This window comes from Apium graveolens, chromosome 10, assembly GCF_009905375.1.
Source record: "Apium graveolens cultivar Ventura chromosome 10, ASM990537v1, whole genome shotgun sequence".
Lineage (NCBI taxonomy): Eukaryota > Viridiplantae > Streptophyta > Magnoliopsida > Apiales > Apiaceae > Apium > Apium graveolens.
The window spans coordinates 191,611,260-191,627,048 of NC_133656.1; the positions used below are offsets into that span (position 1 = coordinate 191,611,260).

Here is a 15,789-nt window from a genome sequence, read left to right on the forward strand (position 1 = left end):
CTTGATACATTGCTGCCATTGCTATCTTATCTGTTCTCTCTTCCAGTGTCTCCTTTGGATCCTTCTACTCGATTGCCTCCCACACGCGGTGCACTTGCATGAACACTTTCATTTTTAGAGCCCATGTTGTATAATTTGTTTTCGTGAGCATTGGGTATGTCAGGCCAACTGTGTTTTCTTTGGTTTTACTTGGCTCCATGGATGTTGATTTTGGCATATACCAGATATTAAATTAAATGAAACTGCAATGAACACAAAGATCAGCTAACTTGGTTTTACTTAACTCAAAGCAGGTGGATTACAGACTTACTTGAAAAAGAACACAATAAACGTTATTATAGAAACTAACTAACTGAGTGCTAGAAAAAACCAGGAGCACGTTCCTGTTTAAGCCACACAACTTCTCCTAACAAATCGCAATGACTACAGACCTATTCAACTGTAATTACTTTCCAGGAAACTGACTTATTCAAAGAAAAAACATAATAATACTTTTAGATTAATAAATAATCCAACAACCCCCTGATTACAGTCTTCTAATAGTGATACTCGCCTTAGAATCATGTGTATTCCACGGCCCTAGGCATATCCAACCAAACTCGTGTTTGCAAGGAGGCTTAGAGGTACTCATGAGTACCATGTTATAACTCTATATACAAACATCAAAAGACCGTGTTCCCTCATTTAGCTGATAGATGCATCTAACATGTTCTAAAGACTACACGTGTATCATTATTGATTTCTCTATTCTCAGAAGAATCACAAGAAAGTTTCTATGATTAAACAACAATGCCATCATAAAACCTTTCGATATATTAATTTGATTATCTAATTATTAAAATATATATTATATTAATTATGTGTTAAGTTATATAAAAAAGCTACCAGAAGAAATAATGCAAAACTTCATCATGGTAATCCTTAAAATAAATACTGGCAAATTGAAAATGATTACTAAAATATAGCAAGTAAAGAAGCTTGATAAGTAAATAGTTATAATATCATTGATTGATTAATTCATCAAGATGTTAGAGAGCATCTAGTAATTCGAGGCATATGTCTACAACTTTTGTGGAAAATTTGGCATTGGTGACTTGATGAAGCAAAATTTTGTGGCTTCATGCTCATAATATGATTAAATAACATTTAAATCTTAATTTATTGAGAAAAATAAAATATATTCAAGTTTAAATTAAACAACTTTGCAAACTTGTAAACAACTTTAAACAACTTTAAAGAGTTTAAATTATTTTTAAAGAGTTTAAAATAATATGGTGTGAAGGTGGCCAATCAACAATTAGTCATTTAACCTGCTCATTAGAGACACTTGTATAGTCCAGTTTCAAATGTCACCACCATTAATGATTGAAATTATTTATGAGTATGCATATATCTTACTACTCTGAAAATTATTATTTGACTTTAAAAAAATATTTTCGATAAAAATACATATACATATATTACTACTTATTTAATATTTGTCCTTATCCTTTTTTAAAAATGTGCCCCTTACTACTAAAATAATTTATTTTTGGGTATACAATCTCTTACTATCCAAAATTGCATAATATTTAATAATGTGTGTTTCATATTGTTATTAGTTACATTGTATGTAACACTAAAAACAATTAGTTCCATTGTACATTGTGCATTGTCTTCAAATAATTTATTTTTAAATATATAAATATCTCACATCAATTAAAATTGTATAATATTTAATAAAAAATGTGTCTTTCATATTATTATCATAACAAAAAAGTCCAACTACATTATATTTAAATATATGTAAAAAATTACATTTTATTTTTCCATCTATATATTTCTACTATGAATAAGTGCACAATCTATGGTCCTGATACACAAATTACAAATCAAAGAGTGTCATTCTTTTTATGTATTCTTGTATAGAATAATATCACAACTTAAATCAGTATTTATCAAATTTGTCTTTCCTAAATTTGTCTTTCCTGGATGTTATCCAGCTGTAAACATAAGTTACACTTTGGAATCAATAGTACATGTTATTGACCTTATTTCTTTAAATCCTTGTATTCTACAATAAATAGGTGCACAATCTATGTTCCTGATACACAAATTGCAAATCAATGAATATCATTTTTTTATGTATTCTTGTACACAATGATAGGAAAAAGAGCTCTCATATAATGATAGTGTAAGAATATTTAAATTTGTAAACAAAAATATGTTATAGTTTATCAAATAAATATAATTTGAGAATGTTCATGGAACATCATTATATTGAAATTAATTTTTTAAGATGATGATGTATCATGAACAATCCTTAGATTATATAGATTTTGTTTTTTAACAGATGTATCCATAGAAATAGAAATGCATATTAATTCAAGAAAATTAGTGATACAATTTCCTTTTATATTATTCACGATTTGTGAATGCAAGGAGTTGTTTAGATAAATTGGAGACTTGAGCTAATGTGATCCTTAACCATATGGGAGGTGGGATTGCAAAGTCTTTCCGACATAATTTTTATTTTTGTTTACATTCACGGGTAATATAATAGAGGGGTACTCGTGATACATCAATATATCAAAATTAAAATATTTAAGTGATTATTTATCATACTTTAGTTTCTAACATAAATATATATATATATATATATATCAATGGTAGAAAAATGATTATCTAATTTCATTGATGTGGCTATTAAGTACTTTCGTTAAAATCGATTTTTCATTTGATGTGGAGGTCATTGGAAAAATATCCAATCTCCTTGTTGCCTATATGCTATCTCTTATCTGACACCCGTAAGTCCACTCTAATCCGATGATGCGTGTGTAACCGATTTCATAAATTTTCATTTAACATGTAATCGTGGACTACCAAATAATGAATTTTAATTACGATACTAAAAAATATAGCTTGACGACATTCAAATGTGGTATAGGAGTCTTACAAACTACTCTTTGAATGTGGTCACAATATACTATAATATCACCACAAGTGACTCATAAATGCTAGTTTATTATGACTACATGTCAAATGGGAATTTTTGAAATCGATTATCCACGTGTCAGCATATTAGAATGAATTGGGGTGTTTGATACTAAATAATATCAGGAATTACAAGAGATTGGAGTTTCTACTTCATGATGGTGATATGCCTGTAAGTAAACCAGATAAATATAATGAATTTTAATAATTAATTCATTTCAAATAAATTCACTTGATTGTCCTCTCTTAGAAAAATAAATGATGATACGATGAATAAAGGAGGTAACTCGAAATTATAGGGAATGCTGGGATTGATTTGCAAGTGTTGTGATAACACCAATGGAGTAGCATTATGCATAAACTACATGAGTTCAGTCTTACTGTAACCTTGAGTGTAATCCATTGAAGCGATCAAGACCAATTTATACTTATGGACCGTGTACAATTTTCTCTAAACAAGTTGATTGAACATCAAAGAAGCACATATTTGTGACCGAATGCATATATAGTATATCATTTTAACAACATCGTGTACGTTGCTTTCTGTTTTTGCCTATATTCCTTTCAGCTATTAATTATGTTTGCATTTTTTAGCGAGTCTGGATGTAAAATTTAATAATAAAAAAATACGAAATTAATCGATTTCATTTCAAACTATACAAATATGTAATAATAGTATGTGGCCATTTATATGTATAATAATTTGATTTGTTAGCGGAGAATTGGACATCTGTAGTCAAAGGATATTTCTGTTTATATTAGATGAACGTGTTCGAAGTAGATTGGTTGCTTAATCCATTTGTGGTTCGACATGTGATGGACGTTTACATCTCTTCGGCACCTCATAAAAAATAATTTCTTAATCTCCATATTCAATTGTAATTTACAACAATATTTTAGCTCCTAACACTACAACAAAACGGGGCATTTACGATGGTTTTTTTGTTCGGGAACCTTCGTAATTGAGCCAATTACGATGGTTTTTTCCGTCATTTTTGGTCGAGTAGAAAGTTCGAAATTTCGTCACAAATTTGAATTGCGTCGTAAGTTAAAACACTGGAACCCACTTCTGGAGTTAAATAATAATAAAAACTTACGATGGAATATTTCGTCGTATGTTAGTATCTTCCGACAGAAATGTCGTCGTATGTTATGAAACGGGACCCACCTGTAATAAATTTGAGCTTTTATTACGACGAAATATTCCGTCGTATGTTAGTATCTTCCGACAGAAATGTCGTCGTATGTTATGAAGTGAGACCCACCTGTAATAAATTTGAGATTTTATTAAGACAAAATATTTCGTCGTATATTAAAATCTTCCGACTGGAATATCGACGTATGTTATGAAGTGGGACCCACCTGTAATAAATTTGAGCTTTTATTACGACGAAATTTTACGTCGTAAGTTGTTAACTTCCGACGGTTAAAATGTCGTATTTGGTTTTTAAATGAAGTAAAATACGACGAAATATGTTATGAACAGTCGTCGTAAGTTTGTATTTCCAGAAAAGCATATATTATGACCTTTTGATTTCCGGCAATTTTTGGCTTCCAAATTAAATTCTAAACCTGCCTTTCAATTATTTAACCAAACACTGCCAACATTTATAATTAACAATACAAGTCAAAATACCAAAATAATATTAATGTGACCATAAATCTGTACTCGTTCGCAAACAAAAGCCTAGAGTATCATACGCAAACTTATATGTACAAACATCCAAAAACCCAAATTCAGTTTACAAACATAGTTTGGATTATCTTACAAACATCCATAAGATATATTAACGCTAACTAACATTCAACCCCTAATAACTGGACCGCCGGGGAACACGATCATAAGCTGAAGCACTCATATCACGATCATCTTCCGACTCAGTACTCTCACTATCGCTCCCACCACCATCACTGTCATTTTCTGTAGCTATGGACTTCCCCTACAATGTACACAAAATAAGTTAACAAAATTATAATAGATAAGTTTGGGGTGAACTTGTAATAGATACAAACTCCTGGTATAAAATTTTTTTCAACTAAGCAACAGTTCAAGAAAATATATGGCTTATATGTACTAACTAAACTACGTGACTTATCTGTATAATACGTGACTTATCTGTATAATTGAACCAAATAAATTAAATATTTTGAAATCTCAGTCTATGTCATAGCTAGCATTGATTCCTAATCACCCCTGCAAGTGGAAAAAGTATATCTACAATCTACTTAATCTGTTTTAATTTAACATTGTCATAATATATTATGTAAAATAATTTCATATGATTCCTTGTGTTTACCTTTGCTTAATATGATTCCTAATCTTAAATTTCATATATATATATATATATATATAGTAACTTTATGACCGAGAAATAAAATTACAAATTTATGAATATTTATATAGTAACTTTTCACTTTTCTTCAGGTCATAATTTAACAAAAAAAAGCATCACAAACCACCTGCAATTCAAGAAATCTACTTTAATCTCCTATTTAATAATCATAAATATTTTATCTTTAAATTTTACTAATCCTAAAATGTTGCTAATCGAGAATAAAGGTAAGTAAAAAACGGGTATAAAAACGGGTACAATTGTAGCAAGTATAAACATTAGCATACATATATATTCTCATTTAAGAAAAAAAAGAAAATACTAACGACAAGTTTTACCTTGACAGCTCCCGATCCATCCGTCTTATAAATATTTTTTAGCACCTCCACCACGACCCTGACAATGGCTAGGCGTGTTTCTTTCGTAATAGGATGGTCTTTAGGTAGTGATGAGTCTCCTTCCACCACATCTTGTGCTAAAAGACGGATGTGCTCGGGAGTCAACAGATACTCTTCCGGATTGGCTCGAGCTTGGGAAAAGGTCTGATCCACGACGTGCATGAACATTTCATCTTGTATTCGAGCTAAGGTTGATCTTCCGGAGCTTCCTTCTCCTTTTCGAGGCGGTGGGGGACGTCCCTCAAACTCTATAACAATATAACACATATATGTTAATACGGAAAACAAATTATTTGCAATAATTATGGTATTTTAAAGATTTCAAGTACTATCACAGAAATATACCATAAACATCAGAGGCTCGAACCCGTGGATGTCCAAGAATGGTGTTCTTCCCAACACCTCCCACTGCCTCTATCCAACTCTGAATTTGGGTCTCCTTAAGATCAACACCTTTCTTTTCACATATATTAATGTAGGGGTCCTCAAAGTTAAAAAATGAAACACATGTATTTGTGTTTGTTAAATCACAGTAGTAGCAAAGCATAACCCAATTCAAATGTAATAAACCCCTTTACACTCTAACAAATGAGAGTTTTATGAATAAATTTTTTTATATATTATTGGTTCACTGCACTTGCTAACATGAGACCCTACAATTAGTCCTTTGAATTAAATTCAAGTTACGAAAAAATTACACAAATTTCTATTTATCATTTTAGCTTTATTATTTATAATCTAAAGATTGTTATCAGTTTTCTATTTATCATTTATTTTTAAGGAATACAAGTGTGTCTTGCTTATTTTACGCTCCCTGGATGACAGTGTTCTACTAAGTGAGACCCTAAAAATCACAGAGCTATTATGTGTTTATATATGAGTAGTAGTAGTTATTATATAATGTACATTGGACTGTAATTTAATATTTCCTAACTATTGCCAGCAGCAGTTGCAGTGTTGCATTACAAGAAGGGGAGTTCATAAACTCAATTATTATAATACGAAATATGCTGAAACCACTAATTTTCCTAAGGTATACATGTGATTATAAATCGTTCTAGACCAAGATTTGTCTAAGTTTTATGTCAACATTACTCTTATAATATTTGTTCATCACTACTCACTACATTTAAATCAAGAAATGTCTACTCTTATAAAAAGTGCTAAAAATGATATGAGAAAAAAGATAATATAAAATACCTTAATATTAATTAGGTGACAAAGTTGACGTCCCTTGAAGGTGCTATTAAAAAAATTCTTAGATTTCTCAAAAAAAAAATTCTTAGATATAATGATACAATATTGGCAATCTAAAATATAGCAATTAAAATTAGGGAATAGAGACATATTATAATGATTAATTAGATAATCTTTGATTAGTAGGGTTTATTATATTCAGCCAAATTATTCATATATCAAAATTAAGAATACATTATATGAGTTATAATTATAAAAAATGTAAATTTTATTTATATCAACTCCATTAGCAAATTGCACCACAAATCCTTACAATATATAAGTATACTAATGCAACACATACATTTCCACATATTCCTTCAATTTTCAAACCATAACATTAAACTTGCACAGAACCACAATTACTGCCTTACAAACTGCACTGCTCTTTGGTCACAAATACAATAGCAATGGCTTCTCAACCTTACACAAACATTATTGCATAACCAAATTTACTTCACCTATATCTTCTCTACTAAAATCACCACTGCCTTACCAACAAACAAACATTCTGAAAACAACTACTACTACCACTAATGTTATTACTGCAGTTTCGATTACCATCTACATGAAGGTGGCTCTAGTGCAACTACAATCACGGTTCCTCCGCATATAATGATGACTAAATTCTTAGTCATCCTTACATTCCTAATTATTTTTAATTTTTTGGTTATGATACACATAACATTTTAATGTGATATAGTGCCTCTACGAAATTGTTACATGGTAGATTAAATCAGTACTCAGGCTAGTTTCATGTCTAGCCTTAACTATTTTTTTTGGTCCCTATTAATTTGCAGAATTGCTAGGGGAAATGGTCAAATTGTAAATGATGATAAGGGGGCTGTTTTCAATTAACTTACACAACAATCAATGACACTTAAATATTTTTGATTAAAAAAACATACAATGATATCTTTGGCATCCTAGGTAATCCAATCACCCTTCCCCTCCTTGTCTTTCAAATTGTGGCAATCCTTATACACAACAACATAATCTAGGTTCCCATGGTGTGACTCCATATAATCCTGTTCATGATTTTTAAATTAATCAAATCAAAATTTTCAGTTTCATGATAAATGAAATTTTGCAAGTCAGGAAATATGATACAGTGACATACCCGGCGACGACGATCAAAGGAACGGGCACCCGAAGTGTGAGGCACTTTCACAGCTGCTCGAGCCTTCTTACCAGCAGCGGACTTTTTCTTGAATTCTTCGCTTACCCAATACTCAGCTAATCTGGACCAAACACCAGGCTTCATATATGGGCCCTATGATCTGCATAAGTCCCTCCGTCTTCGGCAATCTTATCATCAGCCCTTTCCCTATCATCGGCAAGTGTACGACGCATGTTATCACGCATATGCACCAGTGTTGAAGCCCTTGCCTCATCTTCAGTGGCAAATCTCGAGTCCCATGTGTAGTAGCGCTGCAAATAAGATACATTGAAATTTGTAAGACAAATAAGAAAGACTATAAGTTAAGCATAATTTAATTTTTATACATGTAACAAAGTTGGATGACATACCAAGAATTCATTTATACATTTATTCCAGAATTCGGGAGATTTTCTATCAATTTCTTTGATGCCAATACAACCATCTGGCCAAAACATGCGAATAATCGCCAATAAATTTCGTAACGGCTTTGGACAATCAATCCTGAAATGAAAGAATAATGAGCAGTATAAACTTTAAAAGATGATTATACATAATATAGTTTATAATCTTAATCTTGATACTTTCAAAATACACTTAACATGCACATATCTCACAAGCTATCGCAGATACGTTATAGCTAAGCAAAGTTACAGTTCTATATTAGTAAAAGATTCTATGGATGAACAAAACCTTGCAAAAAATGTAGCACATAAGTGAGCCCATTTCTCATATCTTACAAAATACACGCCCAGAAGATCAAGAGTGTAACTAACCCTAATTGTACCTCAACATTAACATTCAACTAATACACTTATATGGTCTATCAAAAAACTAAACAAATACAAAAACATCAATAGAGCAATCTTAAATAAGATATAAGAGAAACTTTTCTAAATATGAGATTATTGATTTATCTAGGGTTTAATTTGCCATAATCTGCAACTGCCCTATTAATGCCAGTGATAGTAATATACATACCTCAATGTACAATATATAAAGATTTTTAAAATGCCTTTTAAACAACTAATACTGTAAGATGTTTAAATGCCTTTTAATTTTAAAAAATAAGAATTTATGTATAAAGATTGATGACTTACAAGTTACCGGTAATTCGAACAATCTTCGCAGCACTAGGGTATGTACCAAATCCACCAGGAGAATAACCACGTGTCCTATATTTATGAGGGTCAGAATCCACCCCAAGTGGAAGAATCTGCCTCCCTTCATCATCCCAATAAAGATATTCTGAATTTTCATCTTCATCTATCTGTCGATGCCTACGTCTTCTCCTTGTACCTCCTCTAGCACCGGTACCACTACCCTCTCCACCACCACTTGCACCGCTACTCTGCCCCCTACAACCGCAACCATCGGTGTTTGGCCTGTCACCACTGTTATCATTTTCCTCATGTTCGCCAGAAACATCGTTATCCTCCTGACCACCATTTCCATCATTCTCCTCCTGACCACCTCCACTGCCACTACCCTCACCACCACCACTTCCCTGACCACCGCTTCCACGACCACCACCAGTACCCCTGCCACTTACCTCACCATCGCGTCCACGACCACCACGAGAACCCTTGCCACCTCTGCCACTCGAAGCCCTCCTCCCGGCCATCATCCCTACAACGCTGCAAGGAAGTCCAAAAAAAATAACTCATCTGGTTACTGTTGTCTAACATATATAGCAAGAAATGTCTGATTTGGTAAGTAATCATCTAATCTAAAACTACACCGTATTAACATTAAGTATAAAGCATGCCTCAATTGGATCATGGTATGTGATGACTTCTGGTAATTAGTTACAAAAAATATTTACATTCGAATATGTCATAGATTCTGAGTTCGATCTTGATTATGCTTTAAACATACACGTTAATGTAAGACATACGGTTTATTCTGAGTGCACTCCCAAATTTATCCTCATTCTACATGCTATACCACAACCACTTCTCCAAGAGAACATTACTAACTCTTATCAACAATTTACAGACCTGTCAACATCCAACCAGCCCTCAAACAAGGGCTGACATGATCACTTATCAGACATGGTTTTAACCTAACTTGATTCATGACACAAATTAAAGGACCCGGTCAATCCACATATCACCTATAATGAACAACCTTAAATCACCATCAAACCATAACCTTTATACAGAATAAGGCAAAACCAGAAATAATTAAAAATAGCAAATCAGTTTATGCCTCTATGGCATGCATACTTAGTTAAAAGAAGTGCAATACTCAATTAACGGATGAATATAAGATACCCAATAATTAGTACTGATACCCAGCGAGAGATATACATACCCATCAACATATATATGGATTAAAAGGTGATTTTAAAGCATAATTAGTATAACCCAGTGTAAGTAAGTAGTTAATAATACGACGACGGATACATGCATGTGTAAAATAACAACCATTACCCGGAACAAAAAGGAAGATTGATTTTACCTTGTAACGAGTAAGACGAGTGTAACAGAAATCATTGTTCTTTGCAATCAGGTTGTAACAGAAAGAAACTAGAAGATTGATTTTAGGGGTTTTAAATCGCAGCAGCAAGTGAGATGAGATGAAAGAGAGTAATAAAAAAGTAAAAAGGGGAAAGAGGGGTATTTTTTAGGTTTTCAGGATGTAACGATGTCGTTTAATGACCGCTAATCCTTACGACGGATTCCGTCGTATGATAGTAATTTTGAAAAAAAAAGAACCCCGGATTCGAACACGGGTTGTTTGTGAGAGCTGTAGTAAGCCAAACCAGAAGAGACAACCGATTTTTAAAAACTATTCTAACATTTCTATAGATATACCTAAATAATTATCTTTTATAAATTATTTAAAATAACATAATTCAAATATATTTTAACCAAAAGTAATTTTATCATATTTATATAATATTCCTTAACATTTTTATAGGATTCACTAACATATCGGATTTCAAAATTAATATAAAATGTTAACTTTGTACAATTAAGTTGAAATATTGTTTATTTTTTGAATTCTGTATATATCATAATTTAACAAATGAATATATATAATAATTAAAATTTTCATTATTAGATGTTTGTTGCTACATATAAGTATAATAATAACATGAATCTTGAATGCTTAAAAGAATCTTGATTGCAATGTCGTCATTTGTTTAATAATAGAGGTAATGGCTTTTCATTTTTGATCACCAACATGGTTCTATTATTATAGACGAACATATAGTACTTAACAAATGATCAGTTAGTTGATATTATAATAATAAATGAATTCACATAATTGTCTCATAGATCTTATATGCTTCATAGGCTAAACAAATAACGATGTACAAGAATTCGCCAGATATTACTTGTAACAAATTTCGATGTAGAATTAATTTCATGTTTATGTTGTTAAAAATTAAGGAGTTATATATTTTTTTTGTATATAAAGATAAAAGAAAATATTATCTATAATGGAGTTGGTCAAAATGGGGAAAAAAGAATTTGCAAAGAACAATTTACGACGGAATAACAATTTCGTCGTAATATTAAGATTCTTACGACGAACTTTAAATTTCGTCATAAATTACCCAGAATACAAAAATTGCAGACTGCAGCTTTTTCCCTCTGCTGTAATACATTATCAAAATCATTAACACTTCATTTCATACCAAAGCACAAACTGTAAAACCATATTATGATAAAATAATATAAGAATCTTAGAAAAACAAAAGCAATCACAAATCTTATATGAAAATTTTCATGAATTACCGGAAAATTCATCTTAATTCTAAAAAATTAGAAATATACATAGAATGATAAAATCATAAAGTTTCTTTGCATAAACATATCACATTACATATTGTTCAAATTTTCAAACCTTTAAAATGTTGAAAAAATTAGTATTATGAAAAAAGTTGGAAATATGCAAGTTAACGGAAAATTCAAATGAATTTATTTAAAATTAAAAAATTTGCCTAGATCAATAAATCATCCGATCTTTTTCCCCAACACATCGTATTATACATTTGTAAGGTATCCAAACTGTCAAATTAAATAAAAAAATTGAATAGTAAGGAAAGTTATTTTGAGAATAGTGTTAGTGAGCCGAAAATTCATTTTAAATTATTAAAAATTAGAAATATTCCTAGATTGATAAAATTTTCGAACTTCTTTGCACAAACATATCACATTATATATTTTTAAGATTTCCAAACCTTCAAATTGGAGAAAAAAATACGATTAAGAAAAAAGTTAAAAAATGCAATTAAATGAAAAATTCATTTTAATTGAAATTGTGAGGAAAGTGAATTCAAAATAATGTTAAACCGGATAGTCATTTAAAATAATAATATGGCTAGAATTATAAATTCATCCAATTTCCTAGCACAAATATTTCACAATACATATTTTCATTCATACAAGAATATAAATTGGCCTAAAATGATAAACATATATTTTTACTCATTTTCACTCTCAAGGCCAATACTATCATAACCATCTTCTTCTTCTTCTTCTTCTTCTTCTTCTTCACCTTCCCTTGAATTTTCTTCCTCTTCACTTTCCACTTGATTTGGTTGCTCTTGTTCTTCTTCTTGCTCTTCTTCCATTTCATATTGGGAAAAATCAACAAATAACGACCTTGAGGAAAAATCTAATGCAATGGTATTTGAGACTTCTTCTTGTAGGGGTTCCATATCAACATCCCATGTTCTTTCACTCAATAATTGAGGTCTACATGTGATGATTGTGTGAATATTGTTAGCGGGATTCTTCACACTAGGAGCATAGTACACTTGTGTGGCTTGACTTCTTAGAATGTAAACATCATTTACTTTTAGTTTTGAATTAAGATCAATTAAGAGCACTCCATTTTTGTGTTTCTTTACACCCCTAACATGATCATACCAATGACATCTAAATAAAATCACTTGATTTCCGCCACCATATGTTAGTTTGAGAACCTCTTGCAAAGTCCCGTAGTAATCGCTTTCAGTATCACCATAACAACTACCCTTCACAAGTATACCAGAGCTTAATTTTCCTAAATGAGTATCCGTTGACCTTGCATCTTTTGTAAGAAAGCACATAGGAAGCTGGGCCTTGCATAGGTATTAAAATATTTCATAGTTGTGTTGTACCTGAAATGGAATAGTCACATCAAACACAAGTATATAAATATATTTTTTTAATTTATACAATTTATGCATTTAATAAAATACCTTATTTTGCAACCATATCCCGAATTGTGCCTTTAACATTATATCCATCTCAGTATCACTCAATATATATGTATTACGACTGCGAACATCTTCTTCGAACATACTGAAAAAAGTAATTATCATATGTTAGTGAATAATATTTCAAAGTGTGAATTATGAATGAAAATATTTGATTGCTTACGTGATATAGAATGCTACTTCACGCATGTTAGTAAGAATATAATGTGCTGTAACGTGTAGGGAATCCACATCCAAATGGTAACCAGTATATGCTCCGAGGAGCTCTACCGGATATGTAAATGCCTCGAGTTTATGTGGATCTCGTGAGCGATCATCAACTACATTACGACCTAACAAGTTGTGCGCTGTCTTAACTCCAGACTCAAAGTACATGGAACAGAAATGTGTCAACTCTTCATGTACATATTTTTATGCAATGGAACCTTCAACTCGTGCTTTATTCCCTACTTTTTATTTCATTCTGCATTGTAGTCTTTCAATATTATACATCCATCGTGATGGGATAGGGCCGCCGAGTCTGCACTCTTCGGGTAGATGAACGGGAAGATGCTCCATTGGATCAAACAAAGCTGGAAAGAATTTAGTCTCCAAAGTACAAATAATTCCAGCTAAATTTTTTTCCAACTGCCTAATATTTGATGCAAGTAGTGTAGTTGAGCAAAAGTCCTTGAAAAAATTTGAAAGATCACAAAGTACTTTGGGTATGTCATCTGGAAGAAGTTCACGGAATGCAGAAGACAACAACTTTTGCATAAATACATGACATTCATGTGACTTCATGCCTTGAAATTTCAGTTGAGCTATCTTACAACATCTCTTCAAGTTTGATGAGCAACAATCTGGGAGTTTTAATCGATGCACCCATTTACATAACAATTTCAGCTGATCTCGGGTGAGTTCGTATCTAGCTCTATGCCTGTGTCTACCATTCATCCATAACTCTTGCATGATGCCCATTGCCGTTAAATCTTCTTTTGATCTTGTGGTATCCTTTGTTTTGGCACCATATAAAATAGTATGAAATATGTTATCAAATACATTTTTCTCCGTGTGCATAACATCGATACAATGACGTAGGTGCGATGAATTCCAATATGGTAGATCAAAGAAGCTAGTGATATGTGTCCAATTGTGTGAATCACCAAATCCATCTGCCCTTTCTTTGCTATGTGGTTTCCCTGGTGGTGGAAATGTGATACCAGCACACATGTTATGGATAACTCGACCTTTTCGTCGATTTCTTTGGCGTTTATCGAGGAACCCCATATGTAACCCATAAAAAATGGAGTTCCTGTTGTGCGGTAGTTGCTTAGCTTTAACTTCACCCATACAAACATGGCAAGCCATCTTTCCATGGGTTGACCATCCGCTAACCATACCCAACCGGGAAAGTCACTGATAGTCCATAACAAGGCTGCCCGCATCATAAAATTGGTCTTTGTAGAAGCATCATATGTCGGCATACCAACCTGCCATAAACTAATCAACTCATCAATCAAAGGCCTAAGATAGGCATTCAGATTCCTCCCAGGATCATTCAGCCCAGGTACTAGTAATGTCATGAACATGTATGGATCCTTCATGGACATGGTATGTGGAAGGTTGTACACAAGTAGTACAACAGGCCAAACTGAGTATACAGCAGAAGTAGTATTACTGTATGGTGGGAATCCATCAGTTACAAGACCAAGCCTTACATTACGAATATCCGCTGCAAAATCTGGATAGTTCTTATCAAATTCTTTCCATTCTTCTCCATCTACAGGGTGACTAAGAACCCCTTCAGCCACAATTCTGTTGTTGTGATACTTCATATGTTGGGCTGTGTGACTGGACACATACAAACGCTGTAGACGAGGAGTGATCTTAAAATATCTTACGATCTTCCTCGGAATGGTATCACTCCCCCCATTAGTTGCATCTTTGTATCGGCTTAACTCACAGTACTTACATTTTTCTAAATCTTTATCATCACCATAAAACAACATGTAACCATTCTCACAAGCATGTATTTTTTCGTATCCCAAGCTTAGCTTCTTGACCATCTTCTTAACTCCATAATAATTAAAAGGAAGTTCCTGCCCTTCCGGAAACACATCTCCAAGTAAGAGGAGTAGCTCACCAAAGGCCTTATCACTACATTTATTATGATTCTTCCAATGTAGTAATCCTGTTATAAACTTCAATTGCGTGTACTTGGTATTGCCCGGATATAGTGGTTCTCCGACATTATTCACATTGTATAAGAATTTAGATGCTTGCTCGTTTGGCTCTGCGTGCATACTATTGACACCTCCAAATTCTTCTCTTCTAAAGGCATCCTTTAACATCTCATATTCATCAAATACATCTTCACGATCATTTATTTCTTCATGCCTTGAGCCACCTTCTTTTTCATGATAATGCATATGGTATAAGTCTCAAGAAAATCGACGGCATATAAGTGAAACTCAACATCGGGAATGAGTT

General features: G+C 32.3%; 1 protein-coding gene across 1 annotated transcript; it reads right to left on the reverse strand.

The window, feature by feature from the left end:
• Window positions 1-4,621: 4,621 nt before the first annotated feature.
• On the reverse strand, window positions 4,622-10,700 carry LOC141693230 (uncharacterized). Its single transcript, XM_074498245.1, has 7 exons — window positions 10,563-10,700; window positions 9,200-9,736; window positions 8,471-8,603; window positions 8,061-8,371; window positions 6,050-7,968; window positions 5,645-5,952; window positions 4,622-4,913 (listed from the first exon to the last, which is right to left on the reverse strand). The coding sequence occupies exons 1-4, from the start codon at window positions 10,595-10,597 to the stop codon at window positions 8,201-8,203; spliced, it is 876 nt and encodes a 291-aa protein (XP_074354346.1). The 5' UTR covers window positions 10,598-10,700; the 3' UTR covers window positions 4,622-4,913; window positions 5,645-5,952; window positions 6,050-7,968; window positions 8,061-8,200.
• Between the last annotated feature and the right edge of the window lie 5,089 nt (window positions 10,701-15,789).